This window comes from Rhinopithecus roxellana, chromosome 6, assembly GCF_007565055.1.
Source record: "Rhinopithecus roxellana isolate Shanxi Qingling chromosome 6, ASM756505v1, whole genome shotgun sequence".
Lineage (NCBI taxonomy): Eukaryota > Metazoa > Chordata > Mammalia > Primates > Cercopithecidae > Rhinopithecus > Rhinopithecus roxellana.
This window is the reverse complement of record NC_044554.1, coordinates 44,126,141-44,150,558: the sequence shown is the minus strand read 5'-3', so window position 1 is coordinate 44,150,558 and position 24,418 is coordinate 44,126,141. Positions and strand designations below refer to the sequence as shown.

At 45.8% G+C, this 24,418-nt stretch overlaps 1 protein-coding gene across 12 annotated transcripts in view; it reads right to left on the bottom strand.

Moving 5' to 3' along the window:
• TRRAP (transformation/transcription domain associated protein) overlaps positions 1-24,418 on the bottom strand; it is a 137,184-nt gene that overhangs the window by 57,450 nt on the left and 55,316 nt on the right. For all 12 annotated transcript variants that reach the window (XR_004057940.1, XR_004057941.1, XM_030932338.1 and 9 more), the window contains 15 exons: positions 23,884-23,980; positions 22,273-22,394; positions 21,750-21,920; positions 16,352-16,420; positions 10,402-10,521; positions 10,051-10,170; positions 9,158-9,322; positions 8,898-9,079; positions 8,478-8,676; positions 7,719-7,847; positions 5,278-5,544; positions 3,427-3,633; positions 2,418-2,576; positions 2,189-2,323; positions 623-733 (listed from right to left, as the gene is read on the bottom strand). Coding sequence is in view for 10 of the 12 variants with exons in the window: in XM_030932338.1 (XP_030788198.1) it covers positions 623-733; positions 2,189-2,323; positions 2,418-2,576; positions 3,427-3,633; positions 5,278-5,544; positions 7,719-7,847; positions 8,478-8,676; positions 8,898-9,079; positions 9,158-9,322; positions 10,051-10,170; positions 10,402-10,521; positions 16,352-16,420; positions 21,750-21,920; positions 22,273-22,394; positions 23,884-23,980 (2,253 nt within the window). In the remaining 2 variants the exon portion in view is untranslated. The remainder of the gene's footprint in view (positions 1-622; positions 734-2,188; positions 2,324-2,417; positions 2,577-3,426; positions 3,634-5,277; positions 5,545-7,718; positions 7,848-8,477; positions 8,677-8,897; positions 9,080-9,157; positions 9,323-10,050; positions 10,171-10,401; positions 10,522-16,351; positions 16,421-21,749; positions 21,921-22,272; positions 22,395-23,883; positions 23,981-24,418) is intronic.

Genomic DNA, 24,418 nt, shown 5'->3' with positions numbered 1-24,418 from the left:
TCAGCTGAGATCACGGTCTACCATATTCCACCAATGCTTACCTGCCGTCAATTAGAAGACACATCATTATTTTATTACCACTGAAAGAGTGAAAGGCTTTTTAAAAAAATCATATCAGGCTGGGCACGGTAGCTCATGCCTGCAATCCCAGCACTTTGGGAGGCCAAGGTGGGCAGATCACTTGAAGTCAGGAGTTTGAGACCAGCCTGGCCAATGTGGTGAAACCCCATCTCTACCAAAAATACAAAAATTAGCTGGGCGTGGTGGTGGGTGCCTATAATCCCAGCAACTCAGGAGGCTGAGGGATGAGAATCACTTGAATCTGAGTCGAAGTTGCAGTGAGCCAAGATCGCACCACTGCACTCCAGCCTGGACGACAAAGCGAGACTCCAATTCAAAAAAAAAAAAAAAAAAAAAAATCAATATAAGACACAGGTAGATTTAGGAAATGTTAACCTGCCACAAAATCAAGTGCATTTGGTATGAAAATGACAGAACCAGCTCGCAGACCTTGGTTTGTCTGTATCTTTTTTGACGAAACTGTCACAGATAACCTCCTGGGGTGTTAGTCAGTAGCCTCCAGTCTGCAGAAGCCCTAACACAGGGCACTCAGATCCCATACCTGACAGGCCACGCGGATGAGGAAGTTCACCACAGTGTCTGTGTGCTGCTTGTCAATGGGCTTGGCGAGGAGAGAGTCTGCTCCAGGTAGGGACTGGCTCCTCCCAAATACCTGGAAAAGGACCTCCTTTCAGGCAGGAAGAGAATCGCAACATGAATTTCCAACCCAGGCTTGACTTTTCACACAGCTAATGGGTATGCGATACCTCCCAGGGACAGAGGCAGGTCTGTACGCTGGGGATACCAAAGACAGATGTGGTCTCTGCCCTGGTGAAGTCAACACAGCCAGCAGGAGGGAAGATGGCTAGTCAACAGAGCAGCCATGCAAAATAATGGCTCATGTGATGGAGAACAAAAGTGCCAAGGCCCAGGATGACATCAAGGGGTCTTTAGGTTGAGACGAAGGCGGCCATGAGAAAAAAGAAGAGAAGACGGCTCCCAGTGGAGAGAAAAGGCCAGGGTACGCATCCTGAGTGGGCACAGGGCCAGAACCAGGGGTGCGTTTAGAGCAGAGGGATGGCCCACATGGCCGAGCACCGAGATGGTGCTGGGGGCCAAGAGCCATCAGCAGGGCCTGGTCACCGGGGCCTGGAGTGCCAAGGTCAAGGGGAAGGTTTGAGCAAGGGGAATGGCAACCTGACTTGATTCAACTTTTTATTTCCAAAGGTTTATAAGATCCACAAGAGATTTTTACAAAAACACTACAGAGGTCTCACGTACCCTTCAACCAGCTTCCCGATTCAAGTTGCGAAAGGCAACTTTGGTGGAAGTCTGACTGCTTTGTGAAAAATCAAAAGGGAATAAAAGTGGAGGTGGAGAGAGGAACAGGGAGGCAGTTGAGCAGCTCCCATCTGTCACCCTGCGAGGGGTGACAGAGGCTGGGACCACAGTGTGGAGGCAGGGATGGGTTATTTGTGGCAGAGTCAGTGAGACTTGCTCCAGACCAGATGTGTGGAGAGAGGCCAAATGACAAAGTGCAGACAGTGCCAGGTTTCTAACAGGAGCGGAGAGCAGATGTGGGTGCCACACAAGATGGGGGATGGTGAGGATGGGAGAAGAGCTCAGCCTCAGGCCTACGAAGCCAAAAGTGGGGCAGCCAGGCCTGTGTCCACAAGCCAGCAGGTCCATGACACCAGCTGAGGTCAGACTCAGGGCTCCTAGGGCCACCACTCCACAAGGGGCAATACCCAGGACCCTCTTGGTGGCTGCCTCGTGAAACAGAACACATGTCCTTTTCAGAAACTGATCTCAGCATCGGCACGGGCACATGTTCTTAATCAACTCCTTACTTCAAAGAGTTTCTCTAGATGCCTTTCTGCAAGTAATCAACCATCATCGACAGAACTTTAATGGTATGAACTGAACGCAGAGGCAAGCATGTCTGGTGACCTGGGAACCCCTGGCATGAGTGACATGTCCTGGAGTTCCAATCTGGTAAGCATAGCTGTTCCCAGCTGCCTCTCCTGAACGCAGCTGGGCACTGAGCTCACATTCTAAATGTAGGGAATAAACAAACCGACTCCCAGCAGACTGCGCAGCACCCATACAGAGGCACACGTGATCTTACTGCACTGATAGCTCCGGTGGCCGTTCTAAAGCGTTTCACTTCCTGGGCAGAATCCACGGACAGGCCTCTCTTAATGGAGGATGAGACAGAATTGACTCCTTCTCCACTGGAATTTGGGTCCATATCTGAATCCGGCTTAAAAACACACAGGCGCTTGGCTTTACTGATTGATTTCTAGGGAGAAGTCGAAGGAAGACGATCGGCGTGCCCCCAAGGCTGACACCCCTACCTGCTGGTCCTTGATCCTCTGCAGCTCCCACTTGATGACAACTTCAGAAAGGTCCACGGCCAGCCGCCTCTGCTCGATGGTGACACTGGGTGTGAAGCCCAGCCTCTGCATGGCGCTCACCATGTGCTGCACCAAGTGGTGCCGTACCGGGTAGTACACCTGCGGGGGCAGGGCCAGCATCACGCCGGGAACATGGGACCTTGGTCCCAGAGCGCATGCACGTGTGCGCACGTGCACACACACACCCCCGTGACGTGCCTCTCAGCCCCAACATATACACACAACCCAACCTGATGCTCAAGAATTCGGAATCCTAACCCTACCAAGGAAATTCTCACTGCCTTACGTATGTGTGTTTATCACCCTCCCCTGCCCCAACTACATCTCATTACAATAGTATCCTTCAGTCTTGAAAAATCAAACTCTCTTCAGACAGGAAGCTGAGTCTAATCACATGTATCAAACTTCAGATTTGACATTGTAAAAGTTTAAGACATACCAAAAAGCAAAGTTCCTCTAAGAGGTGGCTATAAAAGAATTTGCTTTCAACTCAATCCTTTCTCTTCTACCCCAAATCTACAAGAAACATTTACATATAAATAAATCCCACAAAAGGGGTGATTTGGTCATAGAGAAGGAGGTGCCAGCAACATGAGTAACTTTCCAAGTCAAGTGACGGAAATCTGGAGTCAATGAGGACTATCTCCCACCTTAAGGTGCAAACTCAGCAGCATACAAGGGTTAACTAAGCACAGTATTTACGACAGAAATGTAGCCTTAGACGCAAAGACGCACACACCTGTGACATATTCTCTATATTACAGCAATTTCCATGCTGATAAAGCCATACACACATAGACAAACTAATCACACAAACTAATCAATGAACCAGAAGTAGCCTTACTGAAAGATGAACCACCTGATAATTGCAGAACAAGACAAGGTGAAGAAGGTTCAAAGAAAATGCCTGAAGATGCATGCCCCGCAGCCCACTGTCCCTCCTACACACCTTGAAGTGTTGCACTATCAGGTGCAGGATGTGGACCAGCTGCGGGACAGTGTGCCCCTCCTCCACGATGATCTTCCGGGTCCAGTGGGTCAGCATCTGGTGCCCGTCCTCCATCCTGGCCGGCACCGCCGGGGTCAGAATGGCCATCGCCTGTCTGACGATCGCTCGAGCTTCCATTGCATGAGCTTTGAGGAGACTATGAAAAACCTAAAACAGGGAAGAGACGCTTATGGAGAATGAGAAGGCGGGCTTTAAAAAACAACAAGACAAACAATCCTTTGGTATCGAGACATGATACTTTTCCAAAATAATTTTCTAAACATTTCTTAGGACTTTCTTATTAGGAAACAACTCAGTTGCTTTCTGTTTCGCTAAGTTTTGACCAACGAATACATTCATTCTAGGTATTTATAATGCACCTACTATGCGCCCGTGCTGAACTAGGCCAGGGCATGCAGACAGATAAGACCAAGCTCCCTGCAGGGATCCCACGTCCCACCTAACCAGCAGCGAGTTAGGGAGGTACACGGCTTATCTACCTCCGGCTGCGGGATGGGAAATAAAGTAAACAGGGCCAAAAGGAGAGGCGCTGAGAAGCGGCAGCTGTAGTCATTCAAGTTTGAGAGGTGAGGCCCTGATGTGAGGTCATGGGAAAGCAGAGAAGACCAGTCCTGAGGGTGGAGGCGACAGGGTGGGTGTTAGAAGCTGCAGAACCTGCTGGTGCCTGTGCACTGGGGAAGAGCAGAGAAGGTCACAGAGTTCTTGAGTGTTTGTCTCTGAGACAACTAGTGGAGGGCAGTGCAGCCCTGAGGCTGGAGTTCCAGATCAAGGGCCCATGGGAGGGGATGTGAAAGGCCACTGGCTTGATTGGGGTGCAGAGTTCAACAGAGGTTCACAAGAGAAAGATGTCAGGGGAAAGCCATCAAAGATGGTCTCACAGAAGAAAAGAACTATCAGTGATCAAATGCTGCAAGCTCGAGTGGAGTATTACATTTAATTCTGACACAGAGACATTCACTTGCCAAAGGGCACACACCGTGTGAGTGGAAGAAACAACACTCAAACCCGGGGTGCCCGACCTCAGAGTCCAAACCAGTGAGGGACTCCAGGAAGAGGTGCTCAATACGAGCTGCACAGCAACAAGCTCATGAGATACGGATCCAAAGGTACCTATTGTCTTTGGCTAACAGAAGTGGGCTAGAGCCCTTGAATATTATAACATCTGCCATGGAATGTCAGAGTCAGAAGCTAAAATGCAATGGACAGAGAAGCTTGAGATGGAAAGGGTGGCCTTTCCTTTTAAAAGCAAAGCTGTTGAGGAACGAGAGGGCAGAGCAGGAATGGGGGAGGAAGGGAGAGCGTGGACAGTCATGAGAGAGAGGAACGAGAGGGCAGAGCAGGAATGGGGGAGGAAGGGACAGCGTGGACAGTCATGGGAGGGCTCACAGCATGGGGTGTTTTCCCCACAAACGGTAGAGCACACGTAACACAGAATGTACCATCTTACCCAGTTTTGGGTGCACAGCCCAGTGGCGCTTGGCACCTTCACACTGTGTGCAGCCACGAGCCCCATCTCCGAACGTTTGCATCTTCCCAGGCTGAAACTCTGCACCATTCAACACTCGCTCCCCACCCCCTCTCCCCCCACGCCGCAATCTCTATTCTACTTTGTCTCTCTGAATTCGAGTGCCCTAGGGTCTTCTAAATGGAATCACAGAGTGTCTACATTTTCATAGTTTTCATCGGTATTGGGAAAAGACAACAGGAGAGGCTGAGACTGAGCCAGGGAGCCAAGTGCACCACATGGAATTCACATGGATGTCGATGGACAGGAGGGGACTTGCAAAATACCTGCAGGACGATCTTCTTGTGGATGGCGAATTTGGCAATAATGTGCGCCAGGAGCAAGTGTCCGCTGTACTTGCAGGCCGGGTCCACGCAGGCCTTGGAGAGCAGGCAGGGCCAGGCAAAGGTCATGAGGCGGCGCAGCTTGCTGTTGCGGTTCTTGTTGTTGTCGTGGATGTGGTGGGGGGCGTGCTCCACCAGCAGCGTGGCATACTGCAGCAGGTAGATCCGCAGCGAGTCCAGCATGTCCGCCTGCTTCTCGGGGTCCAGGACCTGTGCGGGGACAGCGGGAAGGACTCATTTCCAGTTGTGAACTGGATTACTGACTGAGGGTCACACAGCAGGTTTAAGCCTTAAAAATACGCACGCGCGCGCGCGCGCGCACACACACACACACACACACACACACACACACACACACACACACACAGTATGTAACGTGAAGTTTTACAGTGAGGTTATCAATAACATCCTATCCATTTTCCTTCATATATATGTGAAAGGAGAAAAAAATCTCAGGACCCCAATTGGCTCTGCCCAATGGAAAAAATTAAGCTGAAAGCTGAGTTATGCAAGAAACTGGCTCCTTTTGATCCTAAGCAGAGCTACAGATGAAAGGTTAATGATCTCCACAGGTAACGACCCCGTGTTCACCTTATCTTATATAACGTGCTGACTTACTGAGCATGAGATGAACACAGAACTGACACTTCCCCCACCTGCTCCCCTTCTTTGGCAGTGTGTGGATGGCCACACCCTCCCCCTTTCCCCTTCAGCCGACTTTTCCCCTTCAAACACTGAAGCCCTCAAAGCCATTTTTAGAGAAAGGCACAAATGTCTCTCCCGGACACATCCTTAACTTTGGCAAAATAAATTTCTAAATTGATTGAGATCCATCTCAGGTACTTTTTGGTTTACATATGGATGAGAAATTCACCAAATTTATTTCAACATTTAAATAGGGCAGGCTTAAGAGTCAGGATGCAGGGGCTGGAGGAGGGTGAGGTGGAAAAGAAGAATTCTTTGATTCAAGGTGATTTAGGACTGAGTTTCTTAATTTCCAAATAGTTGAGATTTTTTTTTTCCTGGTCAACTTTTGTCTACTCCTTATTTTTCTGCATTATGATCAGAAAATGTGGCCTGGAAAAATGTCTACTTTCAAAAAACTGTTACAGTTTTGAAAGCATCTGACAGATTTTTTAAGTGTTTCACAGACATAAGAAAACAAAGGTACCTTGTTTGAGGAATATTCTACACGTCTCTATTAAATCAAGTATAATGGCAGTGTCATTCAGTTCAACGAAGTATCCTAACCACTGTGTATCTACCAGGTCTTATTAATTCTGAAAAACAGACAGACTGAAGTCTTCCATTATAATCATGTTTTTATCAAGGTCTCTTTTAGCCCCAAGGTCCTCTCTTCCCTAGATGTACTGCTTCTTGGCAGGCCCACACCTGCATCCGCAGCCTCCAGCCTGCCAGCTCCTTTTCTCCTCATCCTGACGTTCAAAATCCCTGTAGCGGCAGCATCTGACCCAGGAGACACAGCCTGGAGAAGGTAACAAAGGGGAAGGGGTCCCGTCTGGACCCCATCTCCCTACACTTGCCCAGAATAAGGCAAATATCACTATGGAGACCAAGAGTAAATGTTTGGGCTCACTCTGATCCTGGGGATCAGATGTCAACACTGCAGGAAGGAGGCCCGTCTGAAAGGACAAAGACTATGTAAGCGCCAGGAGTCTGCTAATGGAAACAACGGTCCCCTCTGCCTTGATCCCAGGACAAAATGGCTGAGCAAACCAGCAATCTGTATTTCTGATGAGGAACGCCAACACACTGCATTCCAACAAACACTCTATGTGAGAATCTCAGGGCAAACACAGCCTCTAACAGTGAGGATCAATACAGTAAGCCTTGGGGAAATAACACGATGCAGGCATTTAATTCCAAAAACCCTCTCCAACACAAACTGTAAAGCACAGAGATGTTAAAACCGAGCTCATTTCAGACCCGACTACAGCCACCACGGGGTTTCATTCACTGGACAAGGAGGAGTCACAGCGGCTACTGCAGGCAGTCTCATATGCTCACTGGCTGTTAGGAGAGTCTTTTGTAAAAACTGAAGATGAAAACAGAACACAGAAACTCTGCTGACCAGCCAGAGGTTTTCACAAAATAACTGCTATATGAATTTTCATTGAGATCTATTCCATTTCTGATTAGAATCTATTAATGTGGGAAAGTTAATTCATTCCAAAGTAAGGCTGCCTTCAAAAACGCACTAATAAGAATGGTAATGTGATGGTTTGCTATAAACTAACACAATCACAAAAAATAAACGTGTTGGGGGAACAAACTTATTTCAATGAAACCCTCTTAACACACACACACAGACATTCATCCACATGCCAGGTTATTTCTCACGCCCATGCACGTAGTGATACCACCTTGGTAATAAACACACTGGTGATGCTTTCTGGGTTATCTCCTTCTGGATTGGGAGGTCCCAATAGCTGCTCTCCTTCCCCCTTCTCAAAGCTGTACAAGAAAGCAGGATTCAATATATGCTGTAGAACCTACAAAAAAAAAAAAAGAAAAAGTTTAAATAATGACGGAGAAAAACAAAGCCATGCTGTTTGTTTCTTCAGTAAGCCGGGAAGAACAGCCAGTCTCGGCCATACCACACCATCAAGTTGGAACTCAACCCGGGGTGAGACTACCAACGTTGACTTCTACACAAAGAGCAACTAGAAAGGTAGGTTAAAAACTTGTGGAAAAGAGATGTCAGCCTGGTTTATTCTTTTCACGTCAAACAAGCCATTTTCTAAAAACAAGGCAATTAACGAACCACCGTTCACCGCTGGGTCACTGCTGCACGAACCTGACATTCCTCAGCAATGGCATTTTCTCACCTACAGCCCGGCCCACTAGTTGTTATTTTTTTCTTGATACAGAGTCTCATTGTGTCACCCACGATGGGATGCAATGGTGTGATTATAGCTCAGTGCAGCCTTCAACTCCTGAGCTCAAGCAATCCTCCTGCCGTGGCCTCCTGAGTACCTGGGATTACAGGCACGTGCCACAGCACCTGGCTCACTCTACTATTTAATCAAGGGAGACACAGCGAAAAAAGAAAAGGGCCTGAGGTTCCCTAGAAAACCAGATCAAATACCCGTAGCCTTCTACAGCATCAGAGTGGGACTCACTTTAGCTTTTAATTCATCTCCGAAGTTGGGGTCGTTGAAGTCTACAAAGCGAAAAAACAGGGCACGTTTCTGAGTGATGCTGTAATTTTTGGGAATCTCTTCCTCCATATACTCTTTTAAGAATGTCATGTTGCAGAGAAAACGACCAGTAAAGGCTCGGAGCAGCTGGAACAGCAATTCTATATCTCCGTAATTCCTTCTGGAGAGTCAAAAGAAGACGACAGGTTAACTTACAGCAAATTTCATTAACAACTACGCCTCTGACTTGCCTTGAAACAACTCAGAGACATAGCCCATTCTCTACAACCAATCCGACTGCACGTATCCCATGACCACAGCCTTGTACAGACTAGAAGGAGGCTCCGGCTGAACTTTTGGTCCAGAGCCGGTCCCGCGGAGCAGGGTGGAGGAGGCACCCACTTGCAGTAGTTCAGCAGGCAGTAGGCCAGCAGCTTGGGCTCCTTCCAGTTGGTGGCTGCCATGTTCTCCTTGCGGTGCCTCTCTTGGAAAGTCTCACTCACCCACACACGTCTCAACTGGCTCACCAGAGAGTGCTGGCTGGCCAGCCAGGAGTCATCGTTCTTCACTATAATGCTTATGATCTGTCAAAGAAGAGACAATTAGAGGACTGTGTCTCGATTAAACCCCTGGGCATCGGGGGCCGGAGGTAGGGGCGCTACCTTAATGGCCTGGAACTGGAGGTCCAGGCGCATGGTGCTGGTGCTGGGCGAGCCAGGGCGCACAGCCGTCTGGGCACCCCCCGGCAGCAGCAGGGTGATGAACCTGTTGGGGTTGGCGGCCAGCACATCCCGCAGAGGTCTGGCGTCTTTGTGTTTTAAAAAACTCTGAAAGCAAAACAAATAGAAAAGCCGTTTTAAGCTAATCAAACTCATAGAAAGTTAGAGGATATGAATTTTAAATCTTTCTAAACCTTTGAAAAATCTTTCTAAATCTCTCGAGGAAGGCTTACCAAAAAAGCACCACACACATGCTTTTTAAAAATGCTTGTTTTTCTTTTTAAAAAGAGACAGAGTCTTGGGTCTGTTGCCCAGGCTGAAGTACAGTTGTAAAATCATAGCTCACTGCAGCCTCCAACTCCTGAGCTCAAGCAATCCTCCCACCTCAGGCTCCTGAGTAGCTGGGACTATAGGCATGCGCCACCATGCCCGGCTAATTTTCATATTTTTTGTACAGACAAGGTCTCACTCTGTTGCCCATGCTGGTCTCAAGACTCCTGGGCTCAAGTAAACCACCCGCCTCAGTTTCCCGAAGTGCTGGGATTACAGGTGAGGGCCCTTAAAATGTACTTTTAAACAGTAACCATACTTTATGATTGTATAATCCCGGCAGAGCATTTATTTGCTACCACCACCAAAGTCCTACAAAGAGTGGTTCCTAGACCTGCGCGTTTCACAGACACAACCAAACAGCAATGATATTTCCAATAGTCAAATGGATCTAAGAAACAAGCAGCCAGGACACTGAACAGTGAAATATGAACTGAACATGTCAGAGCACAACAGCTCACACGCATCTGCAGGGACCCCTGACTCCAGCTGCTCACAGCTCTCACCATAAACATTCTGCTCCACTGGGGATCGTTCAGGGTGGCTTCCATCATGAACAGCTCCACTGTCTGCGAGGGGTGCCGAGTCAGGAACTTGATCAGGGGCTCTCGAAATGGACTCCCCGCCTGCAAAACATGTGGGAACGCTGCATTTCACACCTTCCTCTCCTCAGAGCTTGAGGCTCTGTCTACCTAACACAGTCCCTTGTTACTGGAGTGCATGAACACCCACAAGCAAATACTGACATTGAATGTCTTTAAGCTGTTCCATCTGTCCGTTGAAAATACAATCAAGTGAGGATGCTACAAGCACCAGAGAGTGGCAGAGCGAGAAGCAGCCTTCTGTGTGGCTCTTACCTCGATCAGCATCGCCCGCTCCGTTTTCATGACAACCTCTAGCAAAGGCTTCACCAGCGTCTGAGGAGCCGCCGGGATCAGATGAAAAAGGTTTATAATTGCTGAGCAAATCTTCATTTCCTGATCAAGAAAACCAGAAATTATAAATAGGTCAATTAATTTTGCAAGTGACAGAGATCAACGTCACTACAGACCCTACCATAGTCTAACTATGTTGGCAAGGCTAGGCAATGAAGCAAAGGGTTCACATGTAAAAGCCACAACTTACCAGCCTTAGGTTCTAACTGTGCTGTGTCCTAAGGAAACTGTCTGCCTATGGCCTTCAGCGTTCCTGTCCATTGTGCAGGGTGTGGAGGGGCCGACTGTGTACACCTGATGGGATCGTGCTGTTTGCTGTCATGCGTGCTGACGAGTGGTAAAGGTGACCTTACCGGGCTGCCATGCTAGTCCCCTCACAGAAGTGGGGATGACTCCACCTGGGGCCAGAGCAGCGTGAGGATGCCCTACTTCACCAAGGTATCACGAGGTCCTCTCAATACACTAAGTTTTAAGGGCATAGACATCTTTTGCCCTCAAAACCTAGCAGAGGCCAGCATGGTGGCTCACGCCTGTAATCCCAGCACTGGGAGGCTGAGACGGGTGCATCACCTGAGGTCAGGAGTTCAAGACCAGCCTGGCCAACAAGGCAAAACCCTGTCTACTAAAAATACAAAAAGTAGCTGAGCGTGGTGGCGGGCACCTGTAGTCCCAGCTACTCCAGAGGCTGAGGCAGGAGAACTGCTTGAACCTGAGAGGTGGAGATTACAGTGAGCTGGGATCGTGCCACTGCACTCCAGCCTGGGAAACAGAATGAGACCCAGTCTCAAAAAGAAAAAAAAAAGAAAAAAGAAAAAACCACACAAACAAACAAACAAAAAACCCTAGCAGAGAAGGTTCTTCAAAAAATACTTAAGTATTTACCCTGGAAATTAACTATCAATGTATATAAACAACTGATCCTGGTACTAAGTATTTGTCAACCAGGCCTAAAAATAAAGGTGACAAACTGCTCCATTGAATTAAATCAAAGATGTGTGAAATGTCAAGGGTGCTGCATGTTCTACTATCTCACAGCTCGGGGGTGGCTGCTGCTGCTCCAGCTTTCCCTTCTCACTTTCCAGTTTTGCTCCTGTCATTCAAAGAAATTCTCCATGGCCACAGGGAGGGACACATTCCAATGTGCCGTACTATGCTGTGTGTGCTGCGATCCTCGGGGTAAGATGGGGATGACAGCACGGGTCGGGAAGGGCCTCACTCCCAGCAGCACCTGAGAGACTTTCGGAATTTCTCTTTACACCAAAGGCAAAGCAGGAGATGGGTACGAAATGAGAAAAATGGGCTCAAGGCCAGCTCCATGTCCCCTACAATTCTCTTCCCCAGAATCTGCAAGACTTAGGACAGAGTAAGTTCCATCCTGAAATTATAATGTTCTAAAATGGTACTTTTACAATCCGTTTTTTCATTTTCAAAACACTGTCACAGAAACCACTTCTTTGGGTCTTTGCAACACCGCTAGGAAGCAGGAGTGACAGATGCTGTCATCCCCATTTTACACGAGAGGGAAAGCTCGGGGTGTGTGTGCATGTGTGGTGTGTGCCCATGTGTGGTGCATGTGTGGTGTGAGCGCACATGTGTGAGCGCATATATGGTGTGAGTGCACCGGTGTGAGTGCTTGTGTGGTGTGAGTGCATGTGTGGTGTGTGCACGGTGTGAGTACACATGTGGTGTGAGTGCATGTGTGTGTGTGCATGTGTGGTGTTGAGTGCATTGGTGTGTGTGCGTGTGGTGAGTGTATGTGTGTTGTGTGCATGTGTGGTGTGAGTGCATGTGTTGTGTGCGCATGTGGTGTGAGCACACGTGGTGTGAGCGCACGTGTGGTGTGAGTGCACTGTTGTGTGTGTGTGGTGCAAGTGCATGTGTGGTATGTGCCTGTGTGTTGCATGTGCATATGTGGTGTGAGTGCATGTGTGGTATGTGTGCATTGTGGTGTGTGTCCATCTGGTGTGAGTGCATTGGTGTGTATGCACGTGTGGTATGAGTGCACACGTGTATGTGCACTGGTGCGAGTGCATGTGTAGTGTGTGTGCATGTGTGGTGTGTGTGCATGTGTGGTGTGAGTGCACTGGTGTGTGTGTGGTGTGAGTGCATGTGTGGTGTGTTTATGTGTGTTGCATGTGCATGTGTGGTGTGAGTGCATGTGTGCTGAGTGTGCATTATGGGGTGAGTGCATGTGTGGTGTGTGCGTGTGTTGTGTGTACATGTGTGGTGTGTGTGCATGTGTGGTGTGAGTGCATGTGTGTTGTGTGTGCATGTGTGGTGTGAGAGCATGTGTGGTGTGTGTCCATGTGTGGTGTGAGTGCATCAGTGTGTGTGCATGTGTGGTGTGAATGCACTGGTGGTGTGAGTGCACGTGTGACGTGAACACACGTGTGGTGTGTGTGCACGTGTGGTGTGAGTGCACGTGTGGTGTGAGTGCATGTGCGGTGTGAGTGCATGTGTGGTGTGTATGCATGCAAGAGAGAGATGAAGGGGACTGGGTGGGTGAGTGGGACGGGCTGTGAGGGTTTAAATTCAGGGCAGTCAGTAGTGTGAAAGAACATGTAATTCCTTCCACTTCTAGCAGGTACAATATACTCTGTGTAAGTTTCCTCTCAGGAGGTTGCTAGCTATGTGTATTCAGATGGAAGTTATGAACACAAAATCTAATTCAATTTTAAGTATAACTGAGACACTGCAATTCTCACATGAACTTAAGAGTCTTGCTTAAAACGTCCTAATAGAAAACATGCTTGGCATTGGACAGTTCACAGCAATGATACTGATACAACTCTGCCACAGACAGACAATACAGGTCACTGCACTCAAGGGCACAACGCACTCTGTCCAGTACAGAACCACGACACAGCTAACGAGTCACAGCAAAACCAGCAACGACAACAACCCCCTCCTGTAGCTCCGCTCAAGTTCTCACCTCTACCCCTTCCATGGCAGGCTGAACCAAAACAAAAATTACAGCATGAAAAAAGGCAACAGAAAGGTAAAAAGAAAAGAAAAGAAAAGAAAAGGTAAACTGTTCTTCACATTGCAAGTCAGAAACTGACTGTTAATAGGTTGTTCTCACCTCAAACTGACAGAATGGAGACAAGGGACATCTCCCGCACTCGGAAATGCTTTCCTGAGGATGGGGAGGAAAATCATCTTTTTTCTATTTATGTTATTTACATAAAAACTTCCCATATACTCAAACACAGTAAGGGTTATTGGGGTTAACAAGACAGTAAAGACACAAATTATCAGAAAGCACACAGTAATTAACAAATGCTCAACAGCAAAAAGCACACCTTCACCTTCGAAGTCAAAACACAGCCCTTCTGACAGAGAGCGTCTAACAGTGGACTTCTTCCCTACAGCACGTTTTCAAAACAGAGCTTCAGGATTCTTGTGAAAGGGGAGAAACTGGAAGACCTTGTTGTATGCAAGCACATTTTAAAAAAGTCTTTTGTAGAGTGAACAATTCAAATTTTATATGAAGTGCTAAGATAGTAACAAAAACCTCTTTCCCGGCTATAGTCAGAAGAGGTCCAGGTGGTTTAGGTCATGACCACACCCAATGAACAGCTGGGTTATCATGTAAAGTGAAGGACAGTCTTCCTAAAACTGGCTCTGTGTGTGGGTGTGTGTGTGCACGCACTATGTGTGCACACGCAGAGAACAGGCATAACAGGTGGTCATGCATTCTCCCCTGTAAGCTTGCGGTTAAAAAGGAAAGCTTCCTAAACACAGTGATGGGGCAGAGCTCTGATCACAGCGGTATCCAAAGCTTCATGGCACGCCAGGCACAGTCGCTCACGCCTGTAATCCCAGCACTTTGGGAGGCCAAAGCAGGTGGATCACCTGAGGTCAGGAGTTCAAGACCAGCCTGGCCAACAAAGTGAACCCCAGTCTCTACTAAAAATACAAAAATAAGCTGGATGTGGTGGCAGGTGCCTGTAATCCCAGCTACTTGGGAGGCTGAGGCAGGAGAATTGCTTGAACCCAGGAGGCGGAGGCTGCAGTGAGCCAAGACTGTGCTATTGCACTCCAGCCTGGGTGACAGAGGCTCCATCTCAAAAAAAAAAAAAAAAAAAAAAAAAGCTCGAGGGCAGCTTTTACTTGTTTCTTTAGTCAACTGTCTAGCATATCTTCAATGGTAGTGTCTCAACAGAACAACGTCATTTGGGGATGCTACCAAACAGGAACAAACTACTCTCCAAGATTAAAATGTGATCAGAATTCAGGAGCTGAATGGCGGCCTGGGCCCGGGCTTAGGTGATGAAGCCGCAGCCGTGTTGGTTGTCTCTGGGCCCCCAAACACCATGGCCTCTGAGTTTCAGACAAGCGGCCAACCTCACAGAGCTGGACCCTCCTCGGATGTTCAGGTAATATAATCACAGGATGATAAAAATGTTCCAGGAGGAGCTCAAGGACTTCCCAGTATCCACGACTCCATCCCCTATACAACGGCACCCCCACCTCCAAATAATCTGCTATAAACTTTTATGAAATCTTTTATTATTTTTTTAACTAGGCCAAGTTAAGGATTTCATATTAAATCTTTTTGATTCAAATGAGGTTGTTCATCTACCCAGTAGGTTTTTTAAAATGTTTATTCTAGAACTGACTGAGTTCCAGAAAAGTAACAGCTTACTATAAAAACAAATATAAAATGTAAAGCAAAAGTACCTAACAGATGAGAGAGGGAGAGCAGCACAGAGACACCTGCACCTCATCCCAGGAGCCTGGGCTCATTAACATACTCTGCTCTCCTCCACGAAGAGTTTCTGATTCTCTTCTGCGTATATAAATAGCAAACCTTCAACAGGATCATGCGTGGCATATCACTTCTTTAAAAAGTTTAAAATCCTGGTTTAGTTTTGCTTACTTGGCTGTTTAGAAGCAGTAGGAAACAAGACTTACATAAACAAAACACCTTGATACACAATGGTCAAAACAAAGCATAATAAAGCCAGAAAAGAAAAATCCAAGTTGGGATGGAACACATCCAGCAAAGGCACACGAGGACAAAAAGCCACGTTAATTATGCCTCTGAAGAACTATGAGGAAGTCCCTAACAGGAACACTGTTGTCAAGTTTCACTGGGGATTATGAAACCCATGGAAAAGGCAATTCCACTGTGAGGACATCAAGTTAAAAACAAAAACTGTAAAAAATAAACATATACAAATAATATTAGATTTAAAAGAGCAGAAAGCATGCATTCTTAAGAGACAAAGTCTTTAATGACCCACATCAGACACTTTAAGATTTAGCTGAAGCGGTTTTCCTTTAAAACCATACAAATGTGCTTTGAAGGGTCAGTCATATAACTGGACAAACAATTGGGGTGGATGACGCAGACCTTGAAAACACACGTGCTGGTATTTATGGAATTCCTTCTTACATTCCCCTGAAGGCTTTAAGTCCTAAAAAATCTCCAGTTGGTTTTATCAGGCAATAATGATTAAACACATTTACCGACCACCCCATGATGGAAAGCGATGGAAACAATAGCTGAGGAACGCACCACCATGTAAACAGCAGCTGCCAAGGACAGGCTAGGAAATCCGCTGTTTAAAGCAGAGCTGGTAAAATTGAAATACTAACATTCAAGCCCCCCAGAATTCTCAATGGAAAAGTCATATTAAAGTGAACCAAAGGGGAGATTTTAAAGAAACATAAAAAGGAATGTTCAGCAATTAAGAGAAAGACAGGCAAAACAGAATACCAATCAAATGTGTTTAACAATTTACAAGGACTATAATCACGTCAAACTAGATTTCTGACCCGCATTTTAATGAAAGCACTGTCCCGGCATTAGCAATGACCCAGCATGGCGGCTGGTGCCCTTCCCAGAAACAAACAAGTCACTCACGTTTCCGTCGCTCCTCTGGCCCCCTTTGTGGGTGATCACCACCACTTCCATCCACTTGCGCAGATGTTGCTGTTGGAAAAACACATCCTGAGACACGACTTCCTCACAGAGGTGCATTCCACTTGCAAAGTATTGCTCTCTGGTGGAAACTCCTATGTAATCATTCATTTCCATCATGTTTAGTGTTGAGAACTGCAACGTTTCCATTATTAAAACAGCGCAACCATCTAACTAGTGATGAAAATAATTGGCATTTGTTCATGTTTCAAACTAAAAAGGCTAACTTGCTCTGACACAGAAGGAAACACCCTGACTCCTGGGTGTTCCAATACCAGGCCCTGCCATTTTACTTCCTGTTAACTTGTTTCCCAGCTGTTCACTGAGTGCTTGGAAGTGTCGGCTCCCACACTGGGTGTTACAGTAGAGACGTGAGCGGCCGACCTCATCCCTGTCCTGATGTCCCTCTCCTTGTGAAGCCCATGGTCTGATGGGGAAAAAGGTAAACATAAAGGTGCCTGCTGTGTGTAGCTACAATTACGGTGTTGTAAGAGGAAGACAGGAACCAGCTCTGATGAGAGAGGGGGTCGGGGTCCTCCTGCTGAGGACAGGACTCGGAAAAGGCAGGAAAGCCAGAAGCAGAGGGGCAGAGAGAAGAGGAGGACAAAGGCCCTGACAGCACAGAAGGAATGGCGGCCACAGCACCTGGGGAGCAGTGGGCACAATGGGGACCCTCGGGAAGGGGCTGGCGAGATAGATATGGACCCCATTTGGTCAGGGACTGCAAATGAGTGCCACAGGGCCGCAATTCCCTCTGCCGAATGAGGGCCATGCTTCAGCAAGGGACTCTGCATTTAAAAGTATGGGAAGAGACCCTCGACTTTAGCTTAACCCAGGCACCTGGTAGCCAGGCTCCAGCCTCTGTGTCCAGCAAAACCAGGCAGACAAATGCCCAGGCTTTAAAGCTAAAACCACAACAAGAGCATTCAATAACAGTTGCATCTTTAATATCCTGCGTTGTTCAAACCTGCCCTTCAGAACACCGATGTCCTACAGGAAGTTAACAAGTTGCTTTAAAAAGGTTTCCATGGTAAAACAGGAACAGGGAACAATGGTTTGGACACCTAAACACTCCATTCTAAGACAAGCCTTCTCTGAGCCTTTAACGTCCTTACAGTCCATGTCAAACTTGGAGAGGCTGCATTTCCCAACCTTACGTAGCCAACAAACTGGTTTCATGAAACACCGCCATCGTGCAGAGTCAATGTTCCCGGGAACACTGGCATTGAGAAATGCATACAATAATACACATTTCTTCAAAGCACTAAACATTTTACCAACAACATTCCCTAAAGGATATTAATCACCAGAACAGAAATTCATGAACCCTACTCCTTATCAGAATGGCTCCTTACACAAAGATATAAATGAGAGTAACAGAATTAAAGGGATAGAAAACAGCCAGCCACATCACCATTCTTTTTTTCCCAAAGGAATAAAATGACACTAATGGGTATATAAAATTCATCTTTAGCTTGGTGAGGAAATTATTCAAGCCAACCAACCACATGGCCAGGTCCGGTAGCTCACTCCTGTAATCTCAGCACTTTGGGAGGTGTGCAGATCGATTGAGGCCAGGACTTTTAGACCAGCCTGGCCAACATGGTGTGATCCTGTCTCTACTAAAAATGCAAAAACTAGCCAGGCATGGTGGCACGTGCCCATAATCCCAGCTGCTCAGGAGGCTGAGGTGGGAGGATTGCTTGAACCCAAGAGGTGGAGGTTGCAGTGAGCTATGATCATGCCACTGCACTCCAGCTTGGGAGATAGAGCAAGACCCTGTCTCAATAAACAAACAGAAAAACCAACTAACCACATAAAAGACTTAATAATCATATGTCAAGTAGTTCAATCTTAAGGAAACTGAATCTCATATGCAAAAGAATGAAGTTGGACCCTTATCTAATGCTATATACAAGAAAGAACTCAAAATGGGCCAAAGACCTAAATATAAGAGCTAAAACTCTAAAACTCTTAAAGAAAGGTCAATTTTCAGGGTTGTTTCCATGAACGCCCACCCTAAAAGTAAGGTGCCTTAGCTCTTAAAATACCGCTAAAGGGGCCGGGCGCGGTGGCTCAAGCCTGTAATCCCAGCACTTTGGGAGGCCGAGACGGGCGGATCACGAGGTCAGGAGATCGAGACCAGCCTGGCTAACACAGTGAAACCCCGTCTCTACTAAAAAATACAAAAAACTAGCCAGGCGAGGTGGTGGGCACCTGTAGTCCCAGCTACTTGTGAGGCTGAGGCAGGAGAATGGCGTAAACCCGGGAGGCAGAGCTTGCAGTGAGCTGAGATCCGGCCACTGCAGTCCAGCCTAGGAGACAGAGTGAGACTCCATCTCAAAAAAAAAAAAATACTGCTGAAGGCTTCAGCTAGTAAACTCAAAGGCTTATGAGGGAAAACAAGAGCTCCAGCAGTGACTGAACATGGTTCTGAAGATCATGACTAAATAGGGACCAGTGTGTCCCTTACCACTGCCTCTGGCAGAGCCCAGCAGGCAGGTGTAATTCAGGAAGACCTCCGTCACTAATTGCAAAGGCACCGTCAACGTTAAGTCCAGGCTGGACTCAGTCCAGGGGGGTGCTGGATGAAAACGTCCGGATGGAAACTCCTCCAGCTTGAACCACTCAGAGAGCAGAAAAGGGAGGAAAAAATTCACCTAAACGAACCATTAACACAAAACCCATGTGATTTATTTTAGGCAGAAAGACCACTGGCCTTGGTCAGAAACTACAGACGTTAAGGCAGTTGTCTTCATATTGCACCAAAATAAAATCTTTGTAACAATGTTCACTGAATGATTTCCCAGCTCACAGCAGATTTGAAGGGTTAGACTAGAGATTAAACATAAACAGGCTGGGCCAGGTGCAGTGGTTCACATGAGGTCAGGAGTTTAAGACCAGCTTGGCCAACATGATGAAATCCCATCTCTACTAAAAATACAGGCGTGGTGGCAGGCTCCTGTAATCCCAGCTACTCGGGAGGCTGAGACAGGAGAATCACTTGAGCCCAGGAGGCAGAGGTTCCAGTGAGCCGAGATCATGCCACTGCACTCCAGCCTGGGTGACAGAGTGAGACTCTGTCTCACAAACAAACAGACAAACAAACAGGCCAGGCGCAGTGGCTCACATCTGTATTCCCTGCATTTTGGGAGGTCGAGGCAGGTGAATCACTTGAGGTCAGAAGTTCAAAACCAGCCTGCCCAACACGGTGAAACCCAGCCTGCACTAAAAATAAAAAAATGATCTGGGTGTGGTGGCAGATGCGTGTAATCCCAGTTACTTGGGAGGCTGAGGCAGGAGAATCACTTGAACCCGGGAGGCAGAGGTAGCAATGAGACAGGATTACACCACTGCACTCCAGCCTAGGCAACAGAGCCATACTCTGCCTCAAAAATAAAAATAAACAAACCAAAGCTGCCTCAGGCAAGCATACAAAGGCAGCAAAAAATGACAGACGACTTTTCAAGAGGAGACATACACAAAAGCATTAGGACATTTGGACACATGCACAGAGCTCATGGGCCTCATGTGTGAAAGCACCTCAGCCGTAACACGTGATGTAACTTTATATATTTATTTTAGCCACTCTTGTGAATATATGGAATATATGCAAACTGATAGGTATGTATGTGTATTACATATATTTGGAAGCTTAAGGAGAAAGTCTCCAATTTAGAACATTCACTTCCATATTATACTTTTTCAATTATAATGTATTACTAGGGCACAACTTACAATTTTAGTGTTTGGGTCATTATTCATTATTTAGGTACTTGTAGATATGAAGAAACTAACATATAGATGAGGTAAAAAGCTATGTGTCTTTCATATATATTTCTCTACATTCTGCATGTAAATACAATGTATCTATGCACTGTGATACATTGTATAAACTCCTGTTTATAGCTGGGGGAAAGGTATACCAAAAAGAAAAAAGTAGCTCCAGTATCTTAAAATGTCAAATGGTCAAACGCCACTTAGGAAACATAAACATGAAAAATACATTCATGTTTGCAGTGGTGGATCATGAAATCCTGTTTATTATATATAAATCCCTTTACCAGAAGCAAAACTGAATGCGAAAGAAAGCTAATAGATGATATCCTCCATCCACTTACATTTCAATTTTAAACACTGTCAAATGGGTTTTTTTCCTGTATAATTATTTCTCTGGTAATTCTAAAAACCCAAAGGACTTCTGATATTCTTACAAAAGACTATATGAAAGAAGGCACACTTATCTATTTTATAGGAGTGTACACTGGTAAAAAATTTTTTGGAGAGCAATTTGACAAGGTGTTAAAAGATTAAAATGCATACATTCTTTTGATCTAGAAATTCTACCACTAGAAATGTACACCACACATAAACACATGTGAAATTATGAACAAGTTTTTCAGTGCATCATGGGATATAATGAAAAGGCTTGGAACAATCTAAATGTTCACCAGTGAGGCCATGGTTAAATAAATTATGGCAAGGCCATGTCATGAGGTAATATGCAGCCATAAAGCAGAATGGAGTACTTCAGGTACTGATATGAAATGATGGGTGTTAAATGGGAAAAGCAAGGACTGTGTAAATATATATAGTACCTCTTTTCACAGGAAAAAATATATATACATACGTCCTCTTACATATATAAAACATCTCTAAAAAGATACACAACAAAGTCTTAACCCTGGCTGTCTCAGGGAGGGATCTGGGTAGCTGGAGGACAGGGTGGGAGGGAGGATTTCTGCAGTATATCCTTTACACCTTTTCAATTTTAAGCCATCTGAATGCATTATTTATTTTATTTTATTTATTTATTTTTTTTTGAGGCAGGGTCTTGCTCTGTCACCCAGACTGGGGTGCAGGGATGCCATCTCGGCTCACGCAACCTTCGCCTCCCATGGTCCGGCGATCCTCCCACCTCAGCCTCCGAGCCAGGAAGCTGGGACCACAGGCACGTGCCACTAGGCTTGGCTAATTTTTTTTTTTTTTTTGAGATGGAGTTTCACTCATTGACCTTGCTGGAGTTCAGTGGCACAGTCTTGGCTCACTGCGACCTGTCTCCCAGATTCAAGCGATTCTCCTGCCTCAGCCTCCCTAGTAGTTGGGATTACAGATGCGTGCCACCACACCAGGCTAATTTTTGTATTTTTAGTAGAGACGGGTTTCATCATGTTGGCCAGTCTGGTCTCGAACACATGACTGCAGGCGATCTACCCACCTCGGCCTCCCAAAGTGCTGGGATTACAGGCGTGGGCCACTGTGCCCAGCTGCATTATTTATTTTTAAAATAATTTAACCTTTTTAAAGTTAATTATAGAGTGTTTAAACGCATTTGGCTTACCATCATCTGATCACAAAATTTATCATTGAAGGAATTTGGGAAGAGCCTCGTGACTGAAGTCAAGCGATTCACAACATTCAGCGTCAAGCTCCGGTAATCTCCCAGCATCATCAGCAAAGGTCGCATATGTGTGTGGATTTGATCGACTTCTATGGTAGCACCTTCTAAAAACTATTAGAAAAGTTGTAAATAAAAACAGACAACTGAGGACACTTCATAATAGAACAGAAGTCATCTTCAACCTTAGTTTCCATTCTCCCTTAGGAAGATGGAATATTAGTCATATACTGTCTTTCAGAAATTCACGATGAAATGAAGAAGACTTATCTTCACTGTTTAATATTTTTAAAAATTCAGTATGACTATGAAACAGGTATATTCTTATTACAGCTTAATGTGTAATAACCACATGCATAAAGCTTTTTAGGCATATACTGTTTATATAGCAATAAACAGGAAGAACTCAACGCAGAGCGCGCATGCACACACACACACACACACACACACACACACACACACTCACCTTTCTCATACAGGCTTCTCCGGCCTCCTGGAGCTCACTATTGGTGGAATTCAGGGCTTTGAAGAGTGCAGCTATGATTTTCTCCCTGGACTGAGGAAGGTAATTGCAGGCAGCAAGTGCATCTTCAGGAAGAGAAATCAAGACAATTTCATTATTAACTGGAAAGATACCCAAATAATTTTCTTCTCTATATTTATTTATTATTATTATTTGGTAGAGAAGGTATCTTGCTATGTTGCCCAGGTTGACCTCCAACTCCTGGCCTCAAGGGATTCTCCTGCCCTGGCATCCCCAAGTGCTAGGATTACAGGTGTGAGCCACTGCCCCAGCTGAATTTTCTTTCCTAAAGGCTCCTACCAACCAACAAAAAATATGAACCACGAGCCCTCTTTCCTAGTGTTTGGCCTTGAGAAAGACAAAAGTACACATGGTCTTCCATCCTCATGTTAAGTATAATCTAAGAGTGAAGTCTAGCCTGCCAGAAAAGCGATGATAAATCTGACATCTCCAGATAAGAAGGCTTGAGGGGGAAGAAAAGACACCCACTGACACCCCTATTCCAGGACACCTTCATGGGGTAATGGGGTGACTGGCCCCAGGGCAGTCCCATCTGAACAAGGCTGATGGCATGGCCTCTGGCCCTCCGGTGACAGGCAATGCAGGGGACAGACACACACAGTCCAGCCCTTCTTCACTACCCAGGTTTGAGGTTGAAAGGCTTTAAGACTTTCAAAAGGCAAATATTTTTAAGGAAGGAGACACACCTCAATCTTCTACGTTAGGTGACAGGTAACATTCATTCTAGCAAAAGTAGCACCCACAATGGCTAACGGGAAGGAGGTGCAGCAGAGGTCCCCAAAGAAGGGACCTCAAGAGAAGAAGAAAGCTGCCTGTCATCCCTGGTCCCCCTGCTGGCTTTGGCTTGCACTGTCTGGAACACTCCACCCCCATCTTCTAGCTCAGGTATTATGGTCTGCCGCTCAGCTCTCCAACTCTAACTCAAGGAAGATTCTGGAAATATTTTATTAAGAGCATAAAAATCAACAAAGCAAGAGACAATCAACTAAAAAAGTTTGCACTGGGCATTTATATTCACTCCCCACAAGAGAGAAAATGACTGTTTCTATGTTGGTCAGTACAGATCTGGTCTATTTTCCTACACTTTGCATCATTCCTGTGCTTGACAATGATAACTGCAATTTCCCAATGAAAACCTAGAGACTGCAGGATTAACAAATGCTTGAGGATTAAAAAGCTTTTAAGGCTGTCGTGTCCCTTGCTATATATACACTCTGATTCTGATCGAAATGGCACCATATGCATGATACGACAACCCTTTTAAACCAGAATGTCTGATTCATAAAACAACAACAGACTTTACTATAAAGCACAGAATTACTTCAATCCTAACAACACATATAATTTTACGGCACCTCATTATACACATTATACAATTTGATAAACATACAAAAATAATTTTTTGATCCCATCTTAAAAAGACTACAAAAAGTCACAAAAATTAACAACAACAGGCCACTTTTGTTTTCTATAGACCTCCTCTGTGGTCAGTCTCCTTTCACTTTTATACCCTGTAGATTTTCATTAACTTACTTAATGCCGCAATTCGCAAAGGTACGAGCGACGGAAGGCTTTTATAACAGGGCAGCTTTGTTAAAGCTGAATCTTCAGCCTCACACAAATTCAACAGCTGCAAAAGATAAAACAATTTCATTTAGCCCACTCTTCCTGTGAAGACATAATAACCTTGCAAATAACAGAGCACAGCAATTTTCCACACACACAGCCACACAATTAACAACTGACAAACTAAGCTCAAATCCTCAAGATTTTAAGTATCAAAGTATGACCAAGACTCTTTAAGGCAAAACTCAGTTTACTTCATTAGTGAAAAGAATTCTTAGGCACTTTCTCACCCACTCTGATACCACGATGTTTTTTTCTCACCCACTCTGATACCATCATGTTTTTTTCCCTCAAAACAGGGGGTCACTTTATCTAACCGCAAATCCCATGATGGCGGGGCTGTCTCCTCCTGGTTCAGATTAGCCTCCCTGGGGCCACGGGCAAGTGTTCAAGAAACAGATGGGCTATAATTCAAATATTTAAGTGAACGCACTTTTTTTTC